General features: G+C 45.6%; 1 protein-coding gene across 1 annotated transcript in view; it reads left to right on the top strand.

Annotated features, from left to right (window-relative positions):
* The window catches only part of CROT (Carnitine O-octanoyltransferase), a 66,268-nt gene that overhangs the window by 36,249 nt on the left and 6,318 nt on the right, over nt 1–23,701 (top strand). Inside the window, exons 6-15 of the mRNA XM_084595246.1 lie at nt 235–452; nt 4,178–4,291; nt 4,568–4,669; nt 6,827–6,907; nt 9,319–9,429; nt 9,887–10,017; nt 11,257–11,380; nt 19,940–20,018; nt 21,767–21,860; nt 23,009–23,128. Coding sequence (XP_084451372.1) covers nt 235–452; nt 4,178–4,291; nt 4,568–4,669; nt 6,827–6,907; nt 9,319–9,429; nt 9,887–10,017; nt 11,257–11,380; nt 19,940–20,018; nt 21,767–21,860; nt 23,009–23,128 — 1,174 coding nt within the window. The remainder of the gene's footprint in view (nt 1–234; nt 453–4,177; nt 4,292–4,567; nt 4,670–6,826; nt 6,908–9,318; nt 9,430–9,886; nt 10,018–11,256; nt 11,381–19,939; nt 20,019–21,766; nt 21,861–23,008; nt 23,129–23,701) is intronic.

Below are 23,701 nucleotides of genomic sequence, written 5' to 3'. Positions count from 1 at the left end.
GCAATAGAGACTCGAGTTTTGACTGCCGTCATCTTCCTCCCCATTCAGCAGGTTGGAATCTCTTGGGATTCAGGCCTAGGTCTCTTTCTTTTTCTGTGATTGGTCTCCACAAAATACAGGCCTTGTGGGCGCTCCCTTCGCCTGGGTCAGAGGAGAGGGGATTTTGGCATCCATTTTGCCACTGAACTATAGTCGCTTCTGCTGGAGAAAAAGACGTGGCCCCTACCATTTCAGAGGCGGAGGAGAGCTACGCGGGTGAGTCTCCCACCCACATTGTGGTGCTACAGAGCGGCCGCGTGTTCACCTTCGACCTTCTCAATGACCAGCGGGAGCTGCTCACCGCGGCTGAGATTGCCACCCAGCTGGATCGTATCGACGAAGTGTGCGCGCGGATGGGACCAGGGACCGGCGTGGGCGCCCTCACTCATGGCGACAGGGACAGCTGGGCTCAGGTCAGTCGTTGGCTGGCGCACCAGCCTGCTTTATGGGCGATCTCCACGACAGTCATGTTAGCTTAAACGTTGAAGCTAATGCATATACTGCTTTTTTTTACAGCGCGCAGCTGTTGGTTTGTTTAAAGGTTTAGCGACATCGGTAGTGTAGCAGATCACTTGTTTACTGGCATGCCATGTTGCTCACAGATTTGTGATTTAATTCTCATGATCGAGAGACGTAATTTCACATGACTCGACGATACAGCGCTTGTTATTGATTGTGGATGTCATCACCATCACGACATCTCAAACTAATCCTTGGAAAACAAAATTGGTTCTGAGAAAAATCTGGAATAAAAACAGAAAAATGTATGTGGCGCAGCTAAGATAAATCAAAAGATATATAAAAAAGGTAAGTATCCTTTCCAACTGATATCAAGTGCGTTTTGTTGAGAGTCATGTAAAGTACTCATTGTAATATTTTTTTCGCTCTGCCTACTTGAATAATTAGTTGACATTAACTAGTCAACTTTTTAAATACCGCTCTGAACGCTCAAATGTCAACAGGAAGGTTGTCTCACCACGAAAATAGTCCAATCCAGGTATTCTGAAAAAAAAATAATAATAATAAATAAATAAATAAAGACCGCGAAGTTTGAAAAATACCATGTGACAGTGGGCTTCGTGTATTTGTATGTGCGGCGATTACAGTGCTCTCATTCGCGACTTGGTACTAAAACGCTACGGAATTCGCTCCTCCTGCTGTGCTCGCGGCAGAGCTTCACCATGCTGCTGGTCATGAGATAATTGTCAACAACTGCTGACAGCGCGCTTTTTCATCGCATTGGCTAAAGTTGCTGGGAGTTATCTTCGAGCCACCGGCTACGCAAAGCTCTGCTGTGGGCATCTCAGAAGGCGCGAACTGACAGCGTTTCACTATCGCGTATGTAAGCGCTGTAATCGCGGTGCATTGAGCGCACTGTTACGTGGCATTTTGTAGCGAAACCTACACTAGGCTAATAGAAGCTCATTTTGCGGTGTCTGGCCGGAGCCACAACTGCGCATGCGCCGTTAAGATGACAACCAATTGCACCGAGCCGCAGGTACCCCGCCGCCACGCCGGTCTCTCCGGGTTGATGTGTACCAGTAAAAAGAGCCCACTGTATTTCTCGTTCCAGCCACATTAACGCAGTGTACCCCCCTCAGGCGCACACTACTACTTTTCAGTAGTCATTTTTCCTGCGCACAGTACAGGACTGGAATGGCCTGCCCACCGAAGTCACTACAATCATTGACCCCAAAATATTCAAGCGGCTCATTAAAAACATCTCATTTTGATCATCGACCCCAAAATTTTCAAGCGGCTCATCGAAAACATCTGATTATGATTTTTATTAAATTTATTTGTCCTGTAACGCCCACTCTCTCATGTAATGTCTCATCAGAGACCTTTGAGGAATAAATAAATAAAAAATAAATAAACTGGTATAAATCAACAGTAGTACGTTTTCGGTAGCTAAATCTCTCTAATGTCACTCACTTGGAGACATGCGCTCTCACAGGTGCCTTGAATAATGCATTGACGAGTATCGTGATCCCCCGCGCTTTTTGTCATTCTTTTCTCAGTAACGGTTGGAATCGGGCCTGTCCGGGGCACAAGTGCATGGTGTCATGCTGAGAGCGCATTTGACCTCCAATGTAGCCTCAGATATGACCTTCGAAATAGAGATGTTCTGGGACAAGAGCAAGAACTGTGTATATACACTTGCTGAATGAATAATCGCCGACCGATTTTTCAGATCCGATGGAACCAGAAGTATGGTGAGACTAACCGAACAGACCAAAAAATATGCAAAGTTTAAAGGAGTATAGACATCTAATTTTTCAGTTGGCGTTTTCTCCTTTGTAATCATGCGCAAGACATTACTGTACACAGGTCACCGTGTGACACTCGCTTATGACCACTGAATAATTTATAATCACTTCCTTTTCTCGCCTGCTTCGGTTTTGATTTCAAAAGCCGCGTAGTGGCTGTGATGTCAAAGTCAAGTCTAGGTCACATGAGGGAGGAAAAGAACATCTATATAATCGTTCCTTTATCTTTTGAATTCACTGCAACGCTAAAGACAGCCTGCCGTATGAACAGGAATTGGAAGTGAGGAGTCGGGGATTACATTGCTGTTAATTTCGTGCTGTCATGCTGCTGTCATATTTTCATTGTTGTCATGGCGCCGCGGATGAACCGCAGTGCCATGAAAATCGGTCGGCGTCATTGACTTAAAAGTCTGCGTCACATGGCTTTTTTTTTTCATTCTATTAGACTACAGTATACACAACGCTAAGTTCTCAGCTGTGCGCTCTGGTGATGCCTTTCTACACGCGATACCAGCATGGAGAAGTGACGTCGCTTACACAACAGTGGCAAGCGCGCTGGCCTGGAGCTCTTAGGAGGTAACGGTACATCCCGCTCAATAGCGACAAAGGACCGTCAGTCCGAATATGAGGGAAGAAGCGGTAGTCTAGGACACCCGCTTCCAGCAGAAATTGGCGACTACCGTGCCATGACGGATTCTACAGGCGCACTCACACCAGTGGGAATATGTACAACGCGACTTTTTTCCGCGCACCGCATTCCACAGAAGCCGTTTTTCTTTTTTCTTTTTTATTTTCTCGCAGACTGGCTGGGTTATCGGGTGTGAAGCTATTTCTCCCATTCCGCAGATAAGAGTAGCCGGTCAGAGCCAACTGCAGATTGTGATGTCAGTCCAAGTGTAGTCCGCTGGCGCAGCTGCACGAGTAATGGGAGTACAACAAGGCGGAGTGCACTTTCCTTTCTTCTCTGGTGTTACATGACCACCCTCTCCTCGTATCGCTCGTAAATGAATCCTCTTAGTGCCTTCTTCGCTGCACGAAGATTCCCGCTTGTGTGCGCTGCGCCGGCTGGACTTAAGATCATTACGCGATCGCGCACTCTTGTAAGCCACGCATGCATGCGATTGCAGTGGACAGCACATCAAAAAGAAGATCAAAGGGTGCTCTTAAATTGTAACAGCTAGGCACACATAAGTTGTCATTCGAGCGAATTCATCGACACATTGAATTTTACAAATATGAAATGGCATTTTGCACAGCGGCTAAGAGGCGGATCACTGCTGCTGCAAATTTAGCCCGAAAAAAGCAAACTTCCGGGCTGTACAGAATCTGAGATATTGGTCGTAATTATGTATGTTCTCCTGTCGGGTACTTGATTTCTCCCCAACTTTGCCGAAAGTATTGTTAGTCTAAATCATCGGAATGCTGAAAAATTGTCCTTCGGTTGTATTCACTGCGCTGTATCACCATGTATATGAAAATGCTTCACCCACAAGCAACCGAAAAATGAAAAAACTGAAATTATATTTATGCCACCAGAATATAATGATTACATACTCTATAACTTGTATAACTTGTTTATGTTATACAAAGTTATACAAAAGAATATAGTTAAAAAGAAATTGACATGGTTCATCTATTGATTCGTACGTCAGGGATGAACCACAAACAAGTAATTATTCATAAGAGCAAGTCTTTCTCATCTTCATGTGGAGAGTACTTGAATCACATATGACCGAGGGATACCACCCTCATGAAACAAGTCTAAGCCACATCAGTAAGCATGAGTGATGGAGGAAAGTAATGGAATAATTATTGCTACTTCTTTCATGTGACACCTTTTTTTCAACATTTGAAACCCCGCATTACAGAACCGAAGAGCTCTTCTTGAACTGCATCCAGACAATGAGCGTTCCCTTCGCCTGATTGAAGATTCGATGTTTGCAGTTGTCATGGATGATGCTTCGCCCACTAATAGGAAAGAGGTGATGTTTCTTCTTAGCATTTACTACATGTGCTTTTATGGATTTAATGAGGCCAGCAAAAGAAGAAATTGTGCATTGAGGTGCTGCAATAGGGAGCATGCATTGTAATTGTTTGTAGCCGTGGTTCTTCTGTTTTTTCTGCTTTGTTGTCAAACGACTGTTTTTGCTCTAGCACTATATATTGGTGAATGTATATGTTCCTCTGGGGCCATTTTTAAGTGCCTAACGGTTTCTTCAGTAAATAAGTTTCCTAATTTGCATTCATTACTTGTGCAGGTGATGTCTGAGTGCTTGAAAGGTGACTGTACAAATCGTTGGCTAGACAAGTCATATTCGTTCATTGTGTTCAAAAACCTTGCTCTGGGCTCATCTGCAGATGTGAGTATGCTTGAACAAAAAAAAATTTAGTTCATCACTTGATCATTTTCTGCTTTGATATTTTTGGTACATATTTTTAGGTTGGAAAATTTTGTTCAGGGACTTGCCAATAACCCTGAGCAATACGGTGCATGCTCCTGTAGTGACAGTATTGAAAAATGGGTTATGCAGCGTAACAACATTTTTTTCAGACCAGATGAAAAGTTTGGTTCGAAAAAGTCAACAGTGGGGAACTGCTGTGCCATTTACATGCCAAACTGTGACAAGTGGCTATTCGCTAGTACAAAATAAAGTTTTTTGCTTACTTTTCCGCCGCTCGTCGCCAGAGGAAAAATTGATGAGAACGAAACCAAAGCTATGTGTTACAACACATCTTTCTCAGCACCAGATGAAAAGTTTGATTTGTAAAAGCTCAACTTTGGAGACATTTTGGTCACATGCGGCTGGTCTCTGGCTCACGCCACCTGGCCGCCATGTTGCTGCATGTCCGCTGGTGCAGCACCACTGGTCACGTCACCGTGTTGTGCCGCCATTCATTCGCTGACCAGTTATTTTTGTATATTTCGTTGTTAGAGGCTCGGCGCGCGTGGAAACAGAACTTGCAAAGTGTACAGGCCCCGCCGGGGTGGTGCAGTGGTAAGACGCCCGACTACTGTGCCGGAGTTCCCGGGTTCGAACCCGACCGCGGCGGCTGCGTTTCGATGGAGGCGAAACGAAGAGGCGTCGTGTGCTGTGCGATGTCAGCGCACGTTAAAGATCCCCAGGTGGTCGAAATTACTCCGTAGCCCTCCACTACGGCTCCCCTTTCTCTCTTTCCACTTTCATTCCCACCTTCCTCCTTTCCCTTACTGCGCGGTTCGGGTGTCCTTAGAGCAAGTGTGACAGTTACTGCGCCTTTCCCTTCCTGTGAACCAATTTAACTTTAAAGTGTACAGACGTGAATGAAGCTGCGATGGCATCCTTGAGGCGACCGCTTGCACCCTTCAGTTTTCTTTTATGCAATTCAAGCAGCAGCGTGCTTGAGCCAAAACCCTCACAGCCAGCCCGCGGAGCTCTGCTCGCACACATGGCAGCGCAGTTCTGATTTTTTATTTCGGATGTTCAATGCCTTTGGTGAGCTGCGCTAATCTCAATGCAACAACTGAGCTTCAACATCGGCCGCCGCGTTTAGGCTAGGTGCAGTTAAAAAAAAATTGATTATGTTGGCATGCTTTATTGCCAAGAATGTATATATTAAAATCTCGGTAATACAAATCTCCTGCGAATGCAACAAAATTCTTGCCGTCAAAAGATTCGTATCATAAAAACGAATAAAAATCTGTATGTGGAAGCATCGAAAAGAAATGCACGCGGACCTATTTACGTCTTAGGGAATTCATTGTGCCGCCGCGGGATCAACAATGTGCAGCAGTATGTAGTGCTCAAGGCCACGGTTTGCGTTTTCATATGATCAATAATGACGTGGGAGAGTGTTCGGAGCATCCGAAATTTTACCCGTTGTGCACAGTGTTGACAAGGGAATTCTACGAATTCGTATCATTCAAAATTCGTATCTTCTAGGATAAATACTCTGCTTGAATGAAACGGACTATTTTGTTTGGAAAAAAATATTTGTACACTTCTTGATTCTAAGACTCCAAAATTAGTCAGTGATTTGGCATGGATAGGTATATAAAGAGTATAAGAACACAAGTAACACTGAAAAACATGGTTTATTCTGGACGTCGTTGAAAATAAGTTACTTAGTGATGCAACTTTGCCTATGATATGCATGCATAAAATTGTTTGTTTTATCGTAACTAGCAGAACCCAAATCATCCATAATTTAAAATCTACTTGCTTGTAGGTATGAGACCTGATTCAAACTCAAAGCTGCACTTTATTAATCTAGCGCAATCAGCATTTTTTTTATTACACCTTAATCAAGCGTTCAAGTGTTTTCACTTGGAAAACACTGCTTTCTTTTGTCTTCTCCACAATGGCTCATACATATTCTAGAGGGATCATTGTTGGCCTCCTTCCTGGAATGTTTATTAACTCCAAATGTAATTTAATCTGGAAAGCATTTCTATTTTTGAGAGGGAGTATTCAACAAGTGCAAAAGAGTTGCATCGTAATTTCGCTTTCCTTCTTTTTCAAAAATATTGATGCCCACAGCACACGCCATTTGATGGGATGGTTCCTGTGACCTGTGCCCATTTTGTCCATCTGACGTACCTTGCAACACAGCATAGTCATGTGAGTTTTTTTCTTTTTTTGTTCTGTCATACAGAAACCAGTTCATTTGTATGTTCATTAGTTAGCTATCTATCCAGGGTTCTCTGTCAGGGATCACATGGAAATTGAGAGTTATACAAAATAACTGAAAATTGATTAAGCTTCTCTACAGTGACGATGAAAATGTGCTTTTGTTGATGATACTAATGAATGCATAAAGAGCACTCCATTCTCTGTCTTGATTTCCGGCTCTCAGCCTCCTACCGAACCATATGAAAATGGCACTGAGTGCAATCCAGTGCGCAGGACGACCCTTTCATACTAACTGCTACACCACTTCTCTTCTTACTGGCATGTTGCACTCGCTCTCTCTCCGCATTTTTAGAATCTGAGGAATTTTATCACATCTGCTTAGTCTTCAAATTTTTTTTTTACCAGAAAAGACTGCTAGACATTAATATCTCAGCCGTGATGATACCTTAGGCTCTCACTTATGTAGCATATCCTGCATATTTCTATCACAACCGCATGCACAGGTGAATGGTGTTATCGGTAATCATACAGGATTCTCAGCTGTTATATCTAAAATCGGAAAGGGGGGCATTAAGCTCTGCCTTTCTACAGTCAGGGGGTGCAACGTGTAGATCAAATAAGGGGGAAGGGTCTCCAGGAGTTGGTTAACATTGCCTCATGCCTGCTGAATGTTCCACGACTCAAGTAGGAGCCTCCTGCGCGTATTAGCTTCGGTTTCTAGTATACGGTGGCTCCGTCAAGTCGATTTCGCGGTCACGTGCCTTGCAGTGTTCACCTGCAGCACTGCGCTGACTGTGCATTCCTCCGTTAGGTAGACAACTGCTTTTTGTGGTGAAAGCATCTGTAAAAGAAAACTCAAAAAACCGCCTCAACTCAACCAGTCATAAAGTTTTAGAGTTGAACGTGAACAGCAGGGTAGCCTGCCTTTTATTGATGTTCTACTCGCAAGGAACAAAAGAGGCTTGTGGTTTTCGGTACATAGGAAGGCAACTCACACGGAACGCTGCTTACAATTCAACTGGAGTCATCCTGCTTCCCCACAAGACGTCCTTAGTTACATCTTTATTGAATAGAGGCGAGATCATCTGTTCTTCACATGAAGAAAAAAGAAATGAGAAGAACCGAGTCGCTTATTTTCAGAAAAATGGATAACCCAGTTCCTTTATCCTTTATATTATCCAAAAACAGAAACGTTACATCTTTATTGAATAGAGGCGAGATCATCTGTTCTTCACATGAAGAAAAAAGAAATGAGAAGAACCGAGCCGCTTATTTTCAGAAAAATGGATAACCCAGTTCCTTCATCCTTTATATTATCCAAAAACAGAAAAGACAAAAGAAAAACATTTTTTTCTCAGTCCAAGCAGGCACCAGAAGGAAAACCAGATTTACATTTCATACTTGAAAGGCATGAGCGATACGCTGGCCGGCATTCTTCGAAAAAGAGTGGTAATAGCGCACAGGCCGACTACCACCTTGGGTTGCCTCCTTCCCCACCTGAAGGACCGTCACGCTAAAGAAAAGAGCCCAGGACTTCTATACAGGATCCCCTGCTCAGTCAGCCCAGCCTTTTACGTTGGAGAACAAAGAACTTTGTGGAAAGAATGAAACAGCACAGAGCGGACGTCCAACAAATGCGCAGTCAGCAGAGTGCCATAACCGAAAACTGCGATGACCACAAAATTGACTTTGACCTAGCTATTGCACTAGAAACCAAAGCTAATCCACGCAGGAGGCTCCTGCTCGTGTTTTGGCACATTCAGCAGGCACGAGGCGATGTTAATTGCTCCCTGGGGCCCTTCCCTGTTCTTAAATTAATGGTTTGCATCCACTTACCCATAGGTCTCCATGCGGGAGCTTACAAATCCAAGCTGCATCTCGCCCGTAGTCACGCCATGAAGAAGGAGCCAGGGTAGTTCTGAAACCTCATGCTTTTTCAACCAGACAGACATTTATTGAATGATTCCTTTTGGACATAAGGGTAGTGGAAGGTTCTGCCACATCGACCATATCATGGGGTCGCATGATGTCGGACAACCCTACAACATAGTTAGGTCGCACACATAGCAGCCACTAACTACTAACTACCAGAGCCATGTCCATGATTTTTCATTCACAACCCCGATGGTGACAACGCTGGCGGATGATTTTCTGGAGAACAGGGCCTTTAAAATGTTAAAATGTTTGTTCTGCATCGTGAGGTGTCGTGTGATATTTAATGGCGGCACCAGTAGGCGAAAATTGACGTCTTAAACACTGCCTGTAGCAATGTTTAAGATATTGCCTTCTTGTATCACTAACACGGCATAATCAGATGTCTCTCTCACTCGTCTTTATAAACTGTAACAATTCCACCGGTTGAAAGCATTGTGAGTGACTCACTAGGTTATGCCTTTCAGGACGATGGTAGCGTGTCCAAGTCCCTCTCCGTGCCTGAGGAGTTGCACTTTCATCTCACGGACCATCTCTCATCCGAGATGGAACGTGTTAAGTTGGAGTACCATGCTCTGGTAAGTTACTGCATGCACGAAACGGATTATAAATATTTGTGGCCATTGAGCATGCGTTTCTTAATGCCATTAAACAACCACTTTCCTTTTAAGACAGTTCTCATTAAAAGAGAGAATGGTCGAGGCTAAGATGTTACCCTCGTGCCTACTGGACCGCAATTCTCAAAATAGAGGGTGCTTGTTTGCTAATGTCTGAGTGCATTGTCAGCTCGATGCAAAAGAAAGTGCTGTTGAAATATCATTGACGCTTTTTTAGGCGGTAATTAAGGTGTCTTGTGTGCCAAAAACAGCAAGTGCCTTCCACATGAATACAGTTTCAAGGCACACTTTTGTGGCTGAAGCACATAACCCTGACAGCTGCTCAAGGTTGCTTTCTGTGACATAATTTCTTCAAGGTTGTCCTCGGGCTTCGAAAACTTCTGCCATTTATTCTTGCCGCGTCCCCTTCTGCATGCAGTGCAACAACCTAGAAGTGTTGTGTGACGAATTCTCTGGCTACGGCAAGGGCTTCATGAAGCCAGTGCGGATCCACCCAGAAGCCTACCTGCAGGTCGCAATTCAGTTGGCCTACTACAAGCTGCATAGAAAGTGAGTGTGGACTGTGCAGGCTTTCTGTCACCTTTCGTTCTTGTGGATTGGGCGAAGCTTTCAGTATTTTAGGGAACACGGTTTGTTTTGGCAAATTGTGGGGACTAAAAAATGGCATGCAGACACCCACGTGCAGGTCATAATGCCCCACCACAAGGTCTTCTCTGTGCTCAAAAGCCTTTGAGCTTGAGCTGGCCATTTTCAGTCACTCACGCGTCATCGATTTTTTTTTACCATGGTACGAAAAATCTTGAATTGAGTATGCAGTGAAAGATGATGATGGTTGTTTGAAATAGTACAGGTACCCTGTGTATCTGTCTTCGCAACAAAGTTATAATGAATGAAATTAAAATTCTGCATAGTTGGCACAGCCCGCTTTGGAAGTATTGTAAATGAACACTAGAAAAAAAATTTTTTTTGCTGCTCGTTTAAGCAGTAGTACTTTAAACATGCATATGCAGGTCCTAGTGGATTTCCAAAGTTAGGAGCCTTTGAATGGCCTCCACTCTAACCAAATTTCCTGTGGATGTTGATGCTTCCTGTTGTGACAGGAATGGAGGCTGCTGTAGCCAAGTATGTTCCATGCCTGGCAGCATGAAGAAATGAAATGTGATCCATGCTCTCCTGTGCCGAAACTGCATACTCATCGCTGAGCTTCTTCTAAGCACTGGACTTCCCCAGACACTCCCACTTTCTATAGCTGATCAATTTGCTCTCACCCAGCCATCTGATCTGGTAGTCATCCTGGTTAGCTCAGTTGGAAGAGCAGCTTTCCTGCACAAGGCGATGGTTCCGAGCTTGAAACATTGACCTGAAAAAAATTTTCTTGAACTATACTGTGAAGTTACTGAGGAAGCCATATACCATTGCTCCGTAGTCATAAGGCTGCGCTTGGACCGACTCTGATGAGTAATTTCTCCTTATTACGAAATGACTTAACCTTAGAGTATTTCATTAAACATTAGACTCAAAGACAAGTGCGGAAATGATGCATAAAGGACACAAATGCTAATCATGCTTGTTCACTATTTGTTTAGGGCTAGCAGTGTATCAGTAGGAAATCATTACTACAACAATGTGCAAGTGTTATAGAATTAGTTTCAGCTGTACTCTGCTTGGCTCTAAACAACTTTAGGGCTTAGTACACATTGATTCAGTGATCCATCTGAACCTGATGGTGGGTTTTTCATTTTTCTGTTTGTTTATTTCTTGCCACTAATCTGCACTACACACATGCAGACCGGGGGCAACCTACGTCACGGCGTCCACGCGTGCCTTCTACCATGGGCGGACTGAGACGTGCCGGGCTTGTACGCCAGAGTTGATGCAGTTTATCCATGCATCAGTAGATGGCAAGACCTCCGTGAGTAGTTTCACTTGCACTGGTGAGACTTTCAACAAAGCTCGGGGGAACCCTTGTAGCATGTAAATTTAAATTTATGCTACCTGCAAGGCACTAGGCAAACGTGTACAGCATAAATTAAGATCGATCCCACTTATAGTGGCCCACTTGAATGATGTGTACTCATTAGGTATAAGCAAGAGTAGTAGCTTGACTCTTGCAGTACTTCAGGGTTAATGGAAATAGAATGTGGATGCAGGGCTCGGTTGTAGGAAGCACGCTGAAGAAACTGTTCATTCTAGCTTTTTCTAACTTTTAATCTGGCAACCTGTGTAAGATATACTCGCTCGACAAGGAGCAGCCTTACGGCAATAAACACCAGTCGTCCTTTATAACTGAAACAATGGTGTCGTCATTTGTGCGCGTCTCTAAGTTTACACAAAATTATGGTGCCGAAACCAGGGACTAAAACGCTGCAACGTTCCGTAAACATCGAGGCCATCTAGCGTCGGCGAAACAACGAATCCTGAGTCATTACCGCAACGATCCTTGGAGGTGAAACCGCCTTGGACTGAAAGGTTCCAAGAACGAGGCCTAGGAAAGCCACGCCCGATGCTCTAACACGAGGCCTGGGGACGACATACCCGAAGCCAAGCTTGGCTCTACGAGGACGATCGACACTACATCGATACAGAAATGGATCGACTGAAGAAGAAACGAGGAGCTCTGAGATCCCAGGTGACAAAACTGATTTCTGAGGTGGATTCTTCGTTAGAGATGCATGCAAACGAAAAGGCTCTGAACGTACTGTCAGCGAGGCTTAGCGCCCTCCAAACACAGCTTAATGAGGCGGACGCTGCTATCGAGCCACTTGTGCCTGATGAAGAAGCCGAGGAGAACTACACGCGTACAATCGCTTACAACGACAGAATCGTCACCTATGCCGCAAAACTCAGCCAGCAAGCCTAAGCTCAGCGAGCGACCGCCGGTCCAGGAGCGGATGCTACACGGGTTCCTCTCGACGGTAACCGGAGCGCTGCCGGTTCAAAGGTCAGGTTGCCGAAACTCGAGCTGCAGCGATTTAGCGGCACCGCCACGGAGTGGCAGCCTTTCTGGGAGCAGTACCAGCAGGCGGTCCACAGCAACGACTCCCTTTCCAACGGCGAGAAGTTTTTATATTTGCAGTCTGCGCTCACTGGGAAGGCTGCGTCAGCGGTGGCCGGGATTCAAGCTACAGGAGCCAATTACAACACAGTCATCGAGCTTCTGAAGGAGCGTTTCGGACGCACGGATGTGCTAATCCAGGAACACCTCACCCAACTGCTGGACTTACCGACAGTACGAATCGAGCAGGAGGTAAGAGACCTACGTCGACTCTATGACCACATGCAGCGCAACATATCCGCTCTCGAGGCGCTTGGCATCAAAACAGACGGCTACGGTGCAATGCTCAGCTCCGCGTTGCTGCGAATGCTGCCAAGCGACCTTGTCATAAATTGTCACAAGCGTTGTTCAGCAGAAAGGCAGGAAGACATTCTTTGCATTGCAAGTCTGCAAAAATTTGTGAAAAATGAAGTGGAGAGTAGGGAGAAGGCGGTGCAGGTTGGTCAACGGGAAAGCAAGAACCTTAAACCCCGATTCGAGAATGGAAAGTCCAGAGTTTCAAAGGCTTCAGCGGCTTCGCTCTTTTCCGCCAGTGATATGAAACAGAATGAGCCCTGTGCATTTTGCGCCGCTAGGGACCATGTAACTAAAGAGTGCCAGACCTCGCTTTCTTTCGACGAAAAGAAAAGGGCACTGCGTCAGGCAGGTCGATGCTTCCGCTGTTCTGTTAAAGGACACACATCGAAACAATGTCACAACAAGGGAGTCAAGTGCAAGAAATGCGGCAAAAGGCATTTGACTCAGATGTGTGATCCTGCGTGGCAGCCAGCAAACAGCACATCAGCCGAACTGCATGCAGCTACAAGAAAGAAGAGCGACAAAGCTCCCACTGTGCTGCTCCAGACTGCCCAAGTATGGGCAGAGGGACCGCAAAGAAGAACGCTAACTCGTCTTCTGTTTGACGGAGGTAGCCAGCGCAGCTTTGTGACTGAAGAGCTCTCACACCAACTACAGTTAGAAGTTCTGGGTGAAGAAGACATCACCATTTACCCCTTTGGAGGAGCCGGAAACGTTATTAGGCAGAAACGAAACCGCGTACAAGTTTGGTTGAGAAATCAGTACAACCGAAAGGAGCATTCTATCGAAGCTTTAGAGATACCTGAGATCTGCTGTGATCAGTTGAGTCTTCCCGAAAAGGTGATTCAAGCAGTGCAGGCAGAGATAACGGAGCTTGCAGATGCAACCGTACCACCTGGTCATCTAACAAGAAAAGGCATCGGCATCCTTATTGGTTCTGATTATTATTGGAACCTCGTGTCTGGCGACGTGCGGAAATTGCATGATTCATTAGTGGCACTGAAGACGGAATTTGCTGGACATTGCAAGGTCCTATCCCTTTCAACAGTTCGTCCGCCAGCTGTTCATCCGTGGCTGTGCTGCGAGCCAGCGTAGGTGACGAGACTCACTGCCTTGCTGCTGACCTTAAGTCATTTTGGGAGCTCGAAAGCATGGGCATTGTCGAGCCTGTTGCCCAACAAAACGAAGACAAAGCAGTCATCCAAGCATTTGCATCATCTATCAAGCTCGTTGACAGACGCTACGAAGTTGCCTTACCGTGGAAGCAGGTCAAACTCAGCCTAGGTGATAACAAGGCAGTTGCAGAGAAGCGTTTGAACAACCTCACAAAGAAGCTAATGAGAAATGAGGATATGATGCATCAATATGATGCTGCAATACGTCAGTACCTCCATCAAGGTTTTGCCAAACGACTCCCAGTAGAGGAAGGCAGCAGCTCAGAAAACAGAATTTATTACATGCCGCATCGAGCAGTTATTAAGCCAGACAGCCTTTCCACCAAACTAAGAGTTGTCTTTGACGCATCATCCAGCGAACCAGGATGTGCCTCTCTAAATTGGATTCTGAATGCCGGACCGAACTTGAACCCCGATCTCCTGAAAATCCTGTTAAACTTTAGGATTCATCACATTGGCACTACCGCCGACATCCAAAAGGCATTCCTGCAGATATCGCTCCGTCGTGAAGATCGAGATGCGTTGAGATTCTTGTGGTATGAACAGATGCCGACAAAGGAAGACCCAAGGCCGCTTGTAGAGACGTGGAGAATGACAAGGGTGCCCTTTGGAGCTACTAGCAGTCCATTTCTTCTCGCCGCTACCTTGCGTCACCACTTGGCAACAACAGAAGTTCATCCCAAGACAGCAGCAATTATGGCAGAAACCCTCTACGTGGATGACTTAATCACTGGAGCAGACTCGGAGCAAGAGGCGGAAGAATTTTACCACGAAGCACTGCAGGTTATGAGCCTAGCGAGCATGTCCCTCCGTAAATGGAACTCGAATTCCAAAAAAATGCTCCAATTGTTTGACGACGACGGGACAGGAGGTGCCCCGAGCCGAGTGGAATGTCCAACAGCAAACGTGTCTAGAGTGTTAGGACTTGTCTGGAACAAGCACGATGACTGTTTGGGATTTTCTTTAGAGGCCGTATTGGACCTACTGAACCAAAACAGCAACACAAAGCGCTTCATTCTTCAGGCGTCGGCTCGAATATATGATCCACTTGGGCTTATCTCACCAGTCACAGTTACAGCTAAGTTGATCTTCCAAACGCTCTGGGAGTTGGGAGTTGAGTGGGATGCACTCCTGCCTGAGGAGGTGCAGTCATCGTGGAAGGAGTGGCATTTACAGCTCCACCTATTGACTGAGGTAACCGTACCCAGAAGATACGACGGACTTCACAACGACGGAAGCATGGAGATTCACATTTTCACCAATGCTAGTCCGAAAGCTTACGGGGCGATTGCCTACCTGCGCACTTCAGGAATCACTGCACCAGCTGTGGCTCTGATCTTATTGAAATCGCGGGTGGCACCGATTAAGAAGCTCACTCTTTCGAGATTGGAGTTGATGGAAATGCTGGTAGGCGCGAGATTGAAGGAATATTTGATGCTGTCACTAAACCTACCAATTGTCAAATGGCATCTCTGGAGTGATTCTACGATTGCACTTCATTGGGTTCACGGGTCAGTGCAACAGTGGAAGCCCTTTGTGGCTAATCGGGTGCTGGAAATCCAACAGCGGACGGATCCTGAACTCTGGAATCACTGCCCAGGAGCGGAGAACCCTGCCGACCTTCTGACAAGAGGAGTGAGCCCCAAAGCCCTCAAGACAAACACAGTTTGGTGGAATGGACCTAGTTGGCTCAAGGAGCCACCCATCGCTTGGCCAAGGCGCGAAGACGACTTCGATATGGCCGCAGCAGAGGAAGAGAGAAGATCAGTGCAAGTGCACAACGTAGCAATAGTGGAAACTGTCTTACCGCTGCACCGGTACAGCTCCCTCTCCAGACTTGTTCGTGTTGTTGCATGGATGCAGCGATTCTTGCACAACTCAAGAAGGCCTAATCGGAAAATCAATGGATATCTGACGACAGAAGAGGTCACCCAAGCACAAACTTGTCTTATACGTCAGGTGCAAAGAGAGGCTTTCCATGAAGAGCTAGAGTGCATGCGTCGCACATCACGCTTGCCCTGCAGCTCTCCTTTGCGGGATTTGAAAATTTACTGCGATGAAGACGCAGTGCTAACAGTGGGGGGACGTTTGAGCAATGCTGGCCTCTCCTATAGCACCACGCATCCGAAAATCCTGCCTGCCGGTCACCATTTCACTGAACTCTTGATAGTCGCCACCCATCGCCGCCTTCTACACGCAGGCGCACTTGAGACTCTCACAGAACTGAGGGAGCAGTTTTGGATAGTTCGGGGAAGGCAGATGGTGAAAAAGATCCTGAAGAAATGCTTGACCTGCAATCGTTTCGACAGCCGCGCTGCTACTGAGCCAGTCGCCCCTTTACCTCGAGACAGGGTAACCCAGGCTCCACCATTCGAGGTGACGGGTATCGATTTTGCCGGGCCGTTGAACACAAGGGATCAAGGCAGCAAGAATTCCACATCGTCATCTTCACATACGCAGTTACCCGCGCAGTGCACCTTGAACTGGTGGCTGACATGTCTACTCCTAATTTTCTAATGGCATTTAAGAGGTTTATTTCTAGAAGAGGAGTCTGTCGAGTCATATTTTCAGACAACGCTAAGACGTTCCAACGTGCTTCAAGAGATCTGAAACGGCTATGGACAACGCTACGTGGAACAGAAATCCAAAATTATTTCTTAAACCACCAGATAAAATGGAACTTTATCGTCGAGAGAGCCGCCTGGTGGGGCGGATTCTGGGAACGAATGGTTCGTTCTGTGAAGACTTCCCTGAAGAAAGTTCTAGGCAACAGCTTGTGTACTTTCGAGGAGCTGACTACAATCTTGGCCGAAATTGAGGCTGTGATCAACTCAAGACCTCTAACCTACGTGTCCACAGAAGCTGACGAGCCGGAGCCACTGACTCCATCCCATTTTATCGTGGGAAAGCGTTTGACGACCTTGCCCCCGGGCAGCAACGTAGAGTCAGTATCTCCGTCACCGGGTCAGCTGACTCGTCGCTGGCGATACCGCCAAAGTTTGGCTGACCACTTCCGGCGTAGGTGGCAGCGCGAGTACCTAACAAGTCTTCGCTCCGCTCACTTTGCTGTGCCAAGCCCATCTAGCGCCTTGAAAAAAGGAACTCTCGTGCTAGTTCATCAGCCTCATCTGCCAAGGCAGCTGTGGAAAACCGGACAAGTTATTGATGTGCATGGTGCGCCTACCTGGTGGGACCATCCTAAGAAGACCGATCCAGTTGCTCTACCCCATGGAGACTACCTGCGAATGATCTGAAGCTCATTCCGGGGGGAGTATGAAGAAACTGTTCATTCTAGCTTTTTCTAACTTTTAATCTGGCAACCTGTGTAAGATATACTCGCTCGACAAGGAGCAGCCTTACGGCAATAAACACCAGTCGTCCTTTATAACTGAAACAATGGTGTCGTCATTTGTGCGCGTCTCTAAGTTTACACACACGCAGGCACTAAAAATACACGTTCAAAGGTGATAATTCTACCTATACGTATGGTCACGGCCTCTCTGGTCTGTGTCAAATGGAACATAAAAGGGGTGGTGCGAGCGCAAGTCCACTGGTGGCACAGAGAGCAGTCACCCGACATTGGTGTGGATGCAGATACTTAACCTTCCTGAACGAGAAACAATCTCATCTTGCTGTTTACCTTTAACATTCATTTACTTGACATGGGTAGTAGTACAGGTGCGCACAAATATTTCCAATTCACGGAAGCCAAGAAAATGCCCGAGTGCTTGGCTGTGTGAACGTGCAACCAGTGTCTGCTGCACACTGCGCTGTGCACTCCCCTGCAAAACTTGAGGACCGCAGTTATCAGTGTCAGACTGTGCTTATAGGCAGTGAAGAAACCTGGTGTTTTTTGTGGCTTGCATTTTTTGGAAATGCACCATGCACCTATGCGTGGGCATCAGGAATTGTGCACATAAAAGTGAGAGTGTGAAGTCCTGTAGTTCGGATGTTTGGACTGGCTCACTGCTTTCATAGGAACTCCAGTGAGTGGATGCACAATTACACAACACCGGATCGCACAAAGTTACAACTCCGAAAGAGCGACCACAAACAGGGCCAAGTTTTATGTCATCTACTTCCATCCTTGCCGCTGGTACAATTTCTGCTGCGCTAGCACTAGGGCTTCCACTCGGCTGAAAAGCCATTGTTTACATGTCCTCCGGCAACCTTGGAAGGTCCAACAGCTGCGTCGCGCAGTGGAGGGGAGGGGCAAGGAATAAGCATGTCATGCATTGGAGGAGAGCAGCTACCTGTAGCCAATGATGCGCTCGGGCTTCGTATGGCTCGGACAATCAAAGCATGCACGTCGCAAAAGGTGCTATAGTGAAGCTGTGCTTTGCTGGATTATGCAGCGAGGAACTCAGCTTCAGCCAGGTGAGGGAAGTTTCGCGTGTGTTTCCTGTCATCTCAAAAATGATTTTGCAGCTTGTCAGAACAAGTTGTGTCGCGGTTCTTTGGAGAGGGAGAGCGAAAAAAAAGAAACAACTTTATTTGCCACAAGTGTTGGGAATTAGAGCAGGTAAGTCCTGTGTGGCCCCCAGGTGGGGGTGACGTCCTGGGCCCATGAACTGAGTGCATGTTGGGTAATCCTGTCTGGCTGAGTGAGGAGTCGGCCCCAGCTTTCCGCAACAGCAGCAGGGCCCGTGGGGTCAAGTTATTTTCAGTTCTTTGGAGGTGCACCACAGATGGTGCGGGTAGGTCTCTCTTGGTTGGCTGGCGCAAAGTACTGAGCTCAACAGTAGGGACGATGACTGCTCAAATGACAACCTGAGCATAATATAAGCCATGCAAAAACCGGGTTTGAATGTAGTAATTCAAAATTAGCCCAACCTAAACTGTTCATTTCTAACCAAGAGCTCTGTCTTACCATCAGAATCACCACAAACAATGCAGACTTTCAATCCATTCTGACCAAACTAGACTAAGAGCCTATCAGCAGATTAAACCGTATGCCTCACAACGTTTGCTGTTTGCCATACTTTAAAAATTGGCAAGATTTGCACATTTTTGTGCATCATGTGCATTCCTGTCCCGACTACTACAGTGTGTTTCAGCATAGTAATCACATCTGAAATTTCAAAAACAAGTACCATCTATAGCTAGATTTCTACATCCAGCCTATCACTTCATATTGCCTCAAATTTTCTCCTGACAATGAGCCTGACTTGAAAACAGCTGTCAGTTTTCCTTACCGATGTCATGTCCAATAACTTACTTAACTGCATGGCATGTCACCAGGTGCATGTGTTGTCTGCCACAAAGGTTTGTCGCTGCCTCTAACAACAGCGCTAGTCTTGTAACAAGTGTGGAATTTCGTCACAAATAATTTCCTGAGATACCGAGCATTTATTTTGTACTTGTACTGTTAAACCTTTAATGGCACTGATGAAAAGGAGTGATGGACACTGGTAGGCAGACTGCGCTACCTTTCTAATGCAAGACCACACATTTTATTTCTGTGGCAAGCTAGAACAAACAATGTCAAATTGTGCACCTGAACTTCTGTATTTTTGCATCTTTTAACAGCTGTGCTTCAGGACAGGACAAGATGTCACATGTACAGTCATCTAGAGCTATTCAGGCCAACTAGAGCTATCACATGGTTTTTCTGTAGCGTTGGCCAGATACATTCTTTTCTTTAAGCAGAAAAGGGCAAATAATAAATTAAAAATATGCGAATTTTAAGAAGATTTTAACAGAAAGTTTATTGCTACAACACAAGACATTCTTTTTTTCTTGCTCTTTCTTGCTATATTTCCGTTATTCTCACGCATGCATGGACAAGCATGCTGTGCCTTTATTTCATTTCTCCTGGATTATTGTTATTGCTGCTGTCTTGTGTCAACGATGCAGCTGAGGCTGTACACCACTGACCGTGTTACTATCAGACGAATGGTCTCAGCACTGGCCTGAAGTGTTCCACTTATCTCTCCCTTTACAGGTAACGCAAGTCCTCACTCTCTTAAAAGCGGCTGTGACAAAGTTCGAAAAACTAATGGTTGAATGCTGCAAAAACCATGGTGAGCAACGCAAGTGTCATTCATAGGAATAGGTGCATACATGGCACTAACATTGCACTAGCAGCGGCGAAAGGAGAAGGGGTGGGGATGCCGATCTTCGTGCACTTTAGGCCTAGTAAATGTCATATACAGTTGACTCCATATAATATTGAACGTTTTGAATATCGTGTTAAAGGCCCCGTGCAAAATTGTAGCAATATTATTTGCATAATACTGTAAAATTTGCATTCAGAGGAACATGTCGTCACCATCATCACTACCACCATTATCATTGTGATATCAAACTCTTCTCCAGAGGATGGAAAAGAACTGAACAAGGGTTGAGGGAGAGCATCAGTGGGCAAGCCAGGCCAACATTTCAACAAGGAAACTTGTTTTCTTACTGTGTGGCCGTCATCTTCCGCTCATTCCACTCTGGATCTTCATATGCAAAGGAATATTATATATCTAATGCCATTCTGTGCCCTTGTGAACCGCACTTCGCCCGAGGTGCTCTTTAATCAATTGATGTGTGGAGACATCAGTGGTGCAGTGGTTGACAACACTAGAGCTGTGTAATAGCATGATGAAGTAAAAGTTGGTGTGTTTGAGGGTGGTTTTCAGTGTATTTTACTCTTTTGCCACACAATATTGCTGCCATGCAGCAAAGCTAACTTAACTAATACCCAGTGGTGGCCCTTGCTGGAATGCTCCACCCGCTTCATTGCTGTTGGCATTGCACAAACCAGTGTCACCTCAATCCCAATTAGCACATTATACTCACAGTTTATTGATACAACGGTTTGGTGTATTATAAGCAGTGGATGATTCGAGAACACCGCCCGCTGTGGCTTTGATGCAATTCAGGTTAGACATAGCAGTGTCTACCGAGCAATAAGCTACCAGTGCATTTATGCTTGGGAGAAAAAAAAGAAATTAAAATTGACACTCAGCAAAGTAATACCAGGACTGCCATAATATGCGAAGCTGCTTATTGTACAAAGTGGATTCCACTTTGCATGCCTCTATATATCTGTCTATGCATGGGGGACCGCTTGATCCAATTGATAAAAGCATTGTGGGTGACCCCTGGGCAATGGATGGCTGGTAGTTAATGGCATTGTTGACCTCAGGGCTTGTGTCGCAGCACACTGTTACATATTGGAATCATGGGGAGTGTCACCTCCCACTCACCAGAATTAGAGCGCTCCAGCACCCTAGAGGGGACATATTCATGGGGCATGATTGATGAATTCTGGATAGTGTTGCCGATGGGTAGTGGCAGTCATCATGAAGGAGGAAGGGGTGCAAGGAAAGTGTGGGTTAGGAGTACTTGCCAGACAACTTGGCGCAGTTTGGTGAGGGATTTGCTTGTCATGGGGTTAGAAATGGATGTCTCTACAGTGAAGAGTGATCTGGTGAATGTGATTATACACCCCCCCCCCCCCACCCCCCCCACCCCCCAGCAGACCAAAGGTATAGGTTGTCACAGCTCAGACCACTAGGTAAGCAACAGGAAGAATGGTGCTCTTCACAGAATTATACATTAATCATTTAATTGACTTCTAACTTTCATATTGAAGGGCTCCGTACAAAGATTATTTTTCATTCATGTTTCACACATTCCAATTCCTCGTGTTGTGTTTCTGTTTGTTTATAGAGAAGCATCGTACACTTTTTTTTTGTCTGCTGCAGCAAAGTTGAAAGATGTGTTGTGAATTAAGATAGTGCAGTTAGCCGAGGATAAATCTTTCCTAACTGTTTGCCAGGGTGTGACCGTCACTTAATGGGCCTTGCACTCACTGCCTTGGAAGAAGGAATGCCCATCCCAGAGTTCTTCATGGACCCTGCATTTGTGAAGAGGTGAGTTTAAGCACCCGATACAAACTTTAGGTGAAATAAGGAAATAAGGTTGTTATTACTTAGATATTTTTGCTGTTGTTCTTGAAAAGCCATTAGAAGGCTTTTCTTTGTATTTTCTTGTGTGGTGTTGTTGACAGATTAATTTGCATTTCTCACTTTGCAACATTCCCAAACTTTGTTTTGGGAGTACATTAATTGTGCATAGCATATTATTTCATGCACGGATAGTTGAATTTGGGTGTCTTGGGAGCTTTACTTCTGCACTATTCACAAAAAATAGGGCGCGACGGAAGAGCTCAAAGGAAGCACACAAACGCTGCTCCTATCGTTTGCGTGCCTTTTTGTCCTTGTCAATCGTGCCGTATCTTTTGTGAATCATGTACCAACTATCCCAAACGAGAGTTGTGCTTCTGCACGCATATTAGGCAGGAGCAGACAGAATTCAAGACAGACAGGTTTTCTCAGCACCTTTGGGAAGCTGTTGCAGTTACCCGAGGAAACAAAGGAAACATCGAGGAGTCCTGAACTGGCTCCAGCCCCATGCATTACTGTGGAAGTGCATTTTGACGGAGACACTTAGAGCTCGCAACAACCAGAGAACCAGGAGCTGTGTTGGTGTCAGTTGATTGTTGTTCTAGAATGCACAGTTCACATTTGGCATTCATCCGGTTTTGTTCATCTTTAAAATGGCCATTCTGTGACAGATTGTTTCTCTGCTGGTTATGGGCATCATGATTCTTTGGTTTGAAAGCCTCAAAAAGAGGTTCAGGCCAATAAAAAAGCGGAAAGGAAAAGGCTGGAAACTGCCACCATAGCTGAGCAAAACGTGTGCCTGTTCTGTGGCTGCTGAGGGAGCAAAAGGGCGTGGAAAGAGAGAAGCAAGATACTCATTGCGCTACAAGACAAAGGGACAATTGGTGAACGTAGCTCCTCCATAACATCTGAGCACAGCCTTTTTTTTTTTTCACATGCATAAATACGGACGGCAATATTGTGCTATGACAAGAAGAAAGCAAGTAATGTTGTGACCAGCAATAAAATGCACACCTTGAAAAATGATAATAATGTACGATCTTGGCGTGCTACCACCAGCGGTTGCGTGTGAATATTGATCTTCACTTTTTAACGTTTTTTTTTTTCTCCCACAGTGGGGGCAATGGGAACTTTATTCTGTCGACCAGCTGCAATGGCTACACACCTCTCATTGGCTGTGTGGCCCCAATGTGTATAGATGGCTATGGGGTCTTTTACAGCATCGAAGAGAACAGGTGAGGAAAAAGCATTCGCTCATGTTCAGCTGAATGCGTCTTTTGACAATTGTTTTTCATATTATTATCGGGTGGTAAACTAAAGAAAGCCATCAATAAATATCTGACTGCGGGGAAGAAATGCAGAAACAGTAGTACTAAGGCTGCTGCTGTCATTTGTCCTTTTGTTTCTGTGTTGCTGCATTATCGTCATATTTTCGTAAATTTCATAAGAACCTTGCACCTTGCTTGAGCCTGGAATTAGACCTTGAGCCTTTTGCTTGTAAGAATGGCACTTAATGCACTAGTGCTTATTGGGGAGTGTGTGTTGAGTATCGAAGCATAAAAGAAAAAAATGTTTTAGAGCGGTAAGCTGGGCTAGTTGGTTAACGTTCATCTTTTCCACGAAGGGGTTACAGCGCTAAAAAAATGCACGGACAAAAAAAGTGGACAGGACATGCGCAGCAAGGGCTGTCCAATGGGCAACCAGCACTGCTGGGTTAAGTCTGTTGGTTTGAGTGCAGGGAGTTTAGACGTCCTGTCCACTTCTTTTCCACGAAGGGGCCACGGCCAAGAACTTAGCCAGAACTTGGT

The sequence above is a fragment of the Amblyomma maculatum genome, chromosome 2 (assembly GCF_055883805.1).
Source record: "Amblyomma maculatum isolate TAMU_Amacu chromosome 2, ASM5588380v1, whole genome shotgun sequence".
NCBI classification, from domain to species: Eukaryota; Metazoa; Arthropoda; class Arachnida; order Ixodida; family Ixodidae; genus Amblyomma; species Amblyomma maculatum.
Note: the sequence above shows the minus strand (reverse complement) of the source record. Positions and strands in the feature narration are given on the sequence as shown.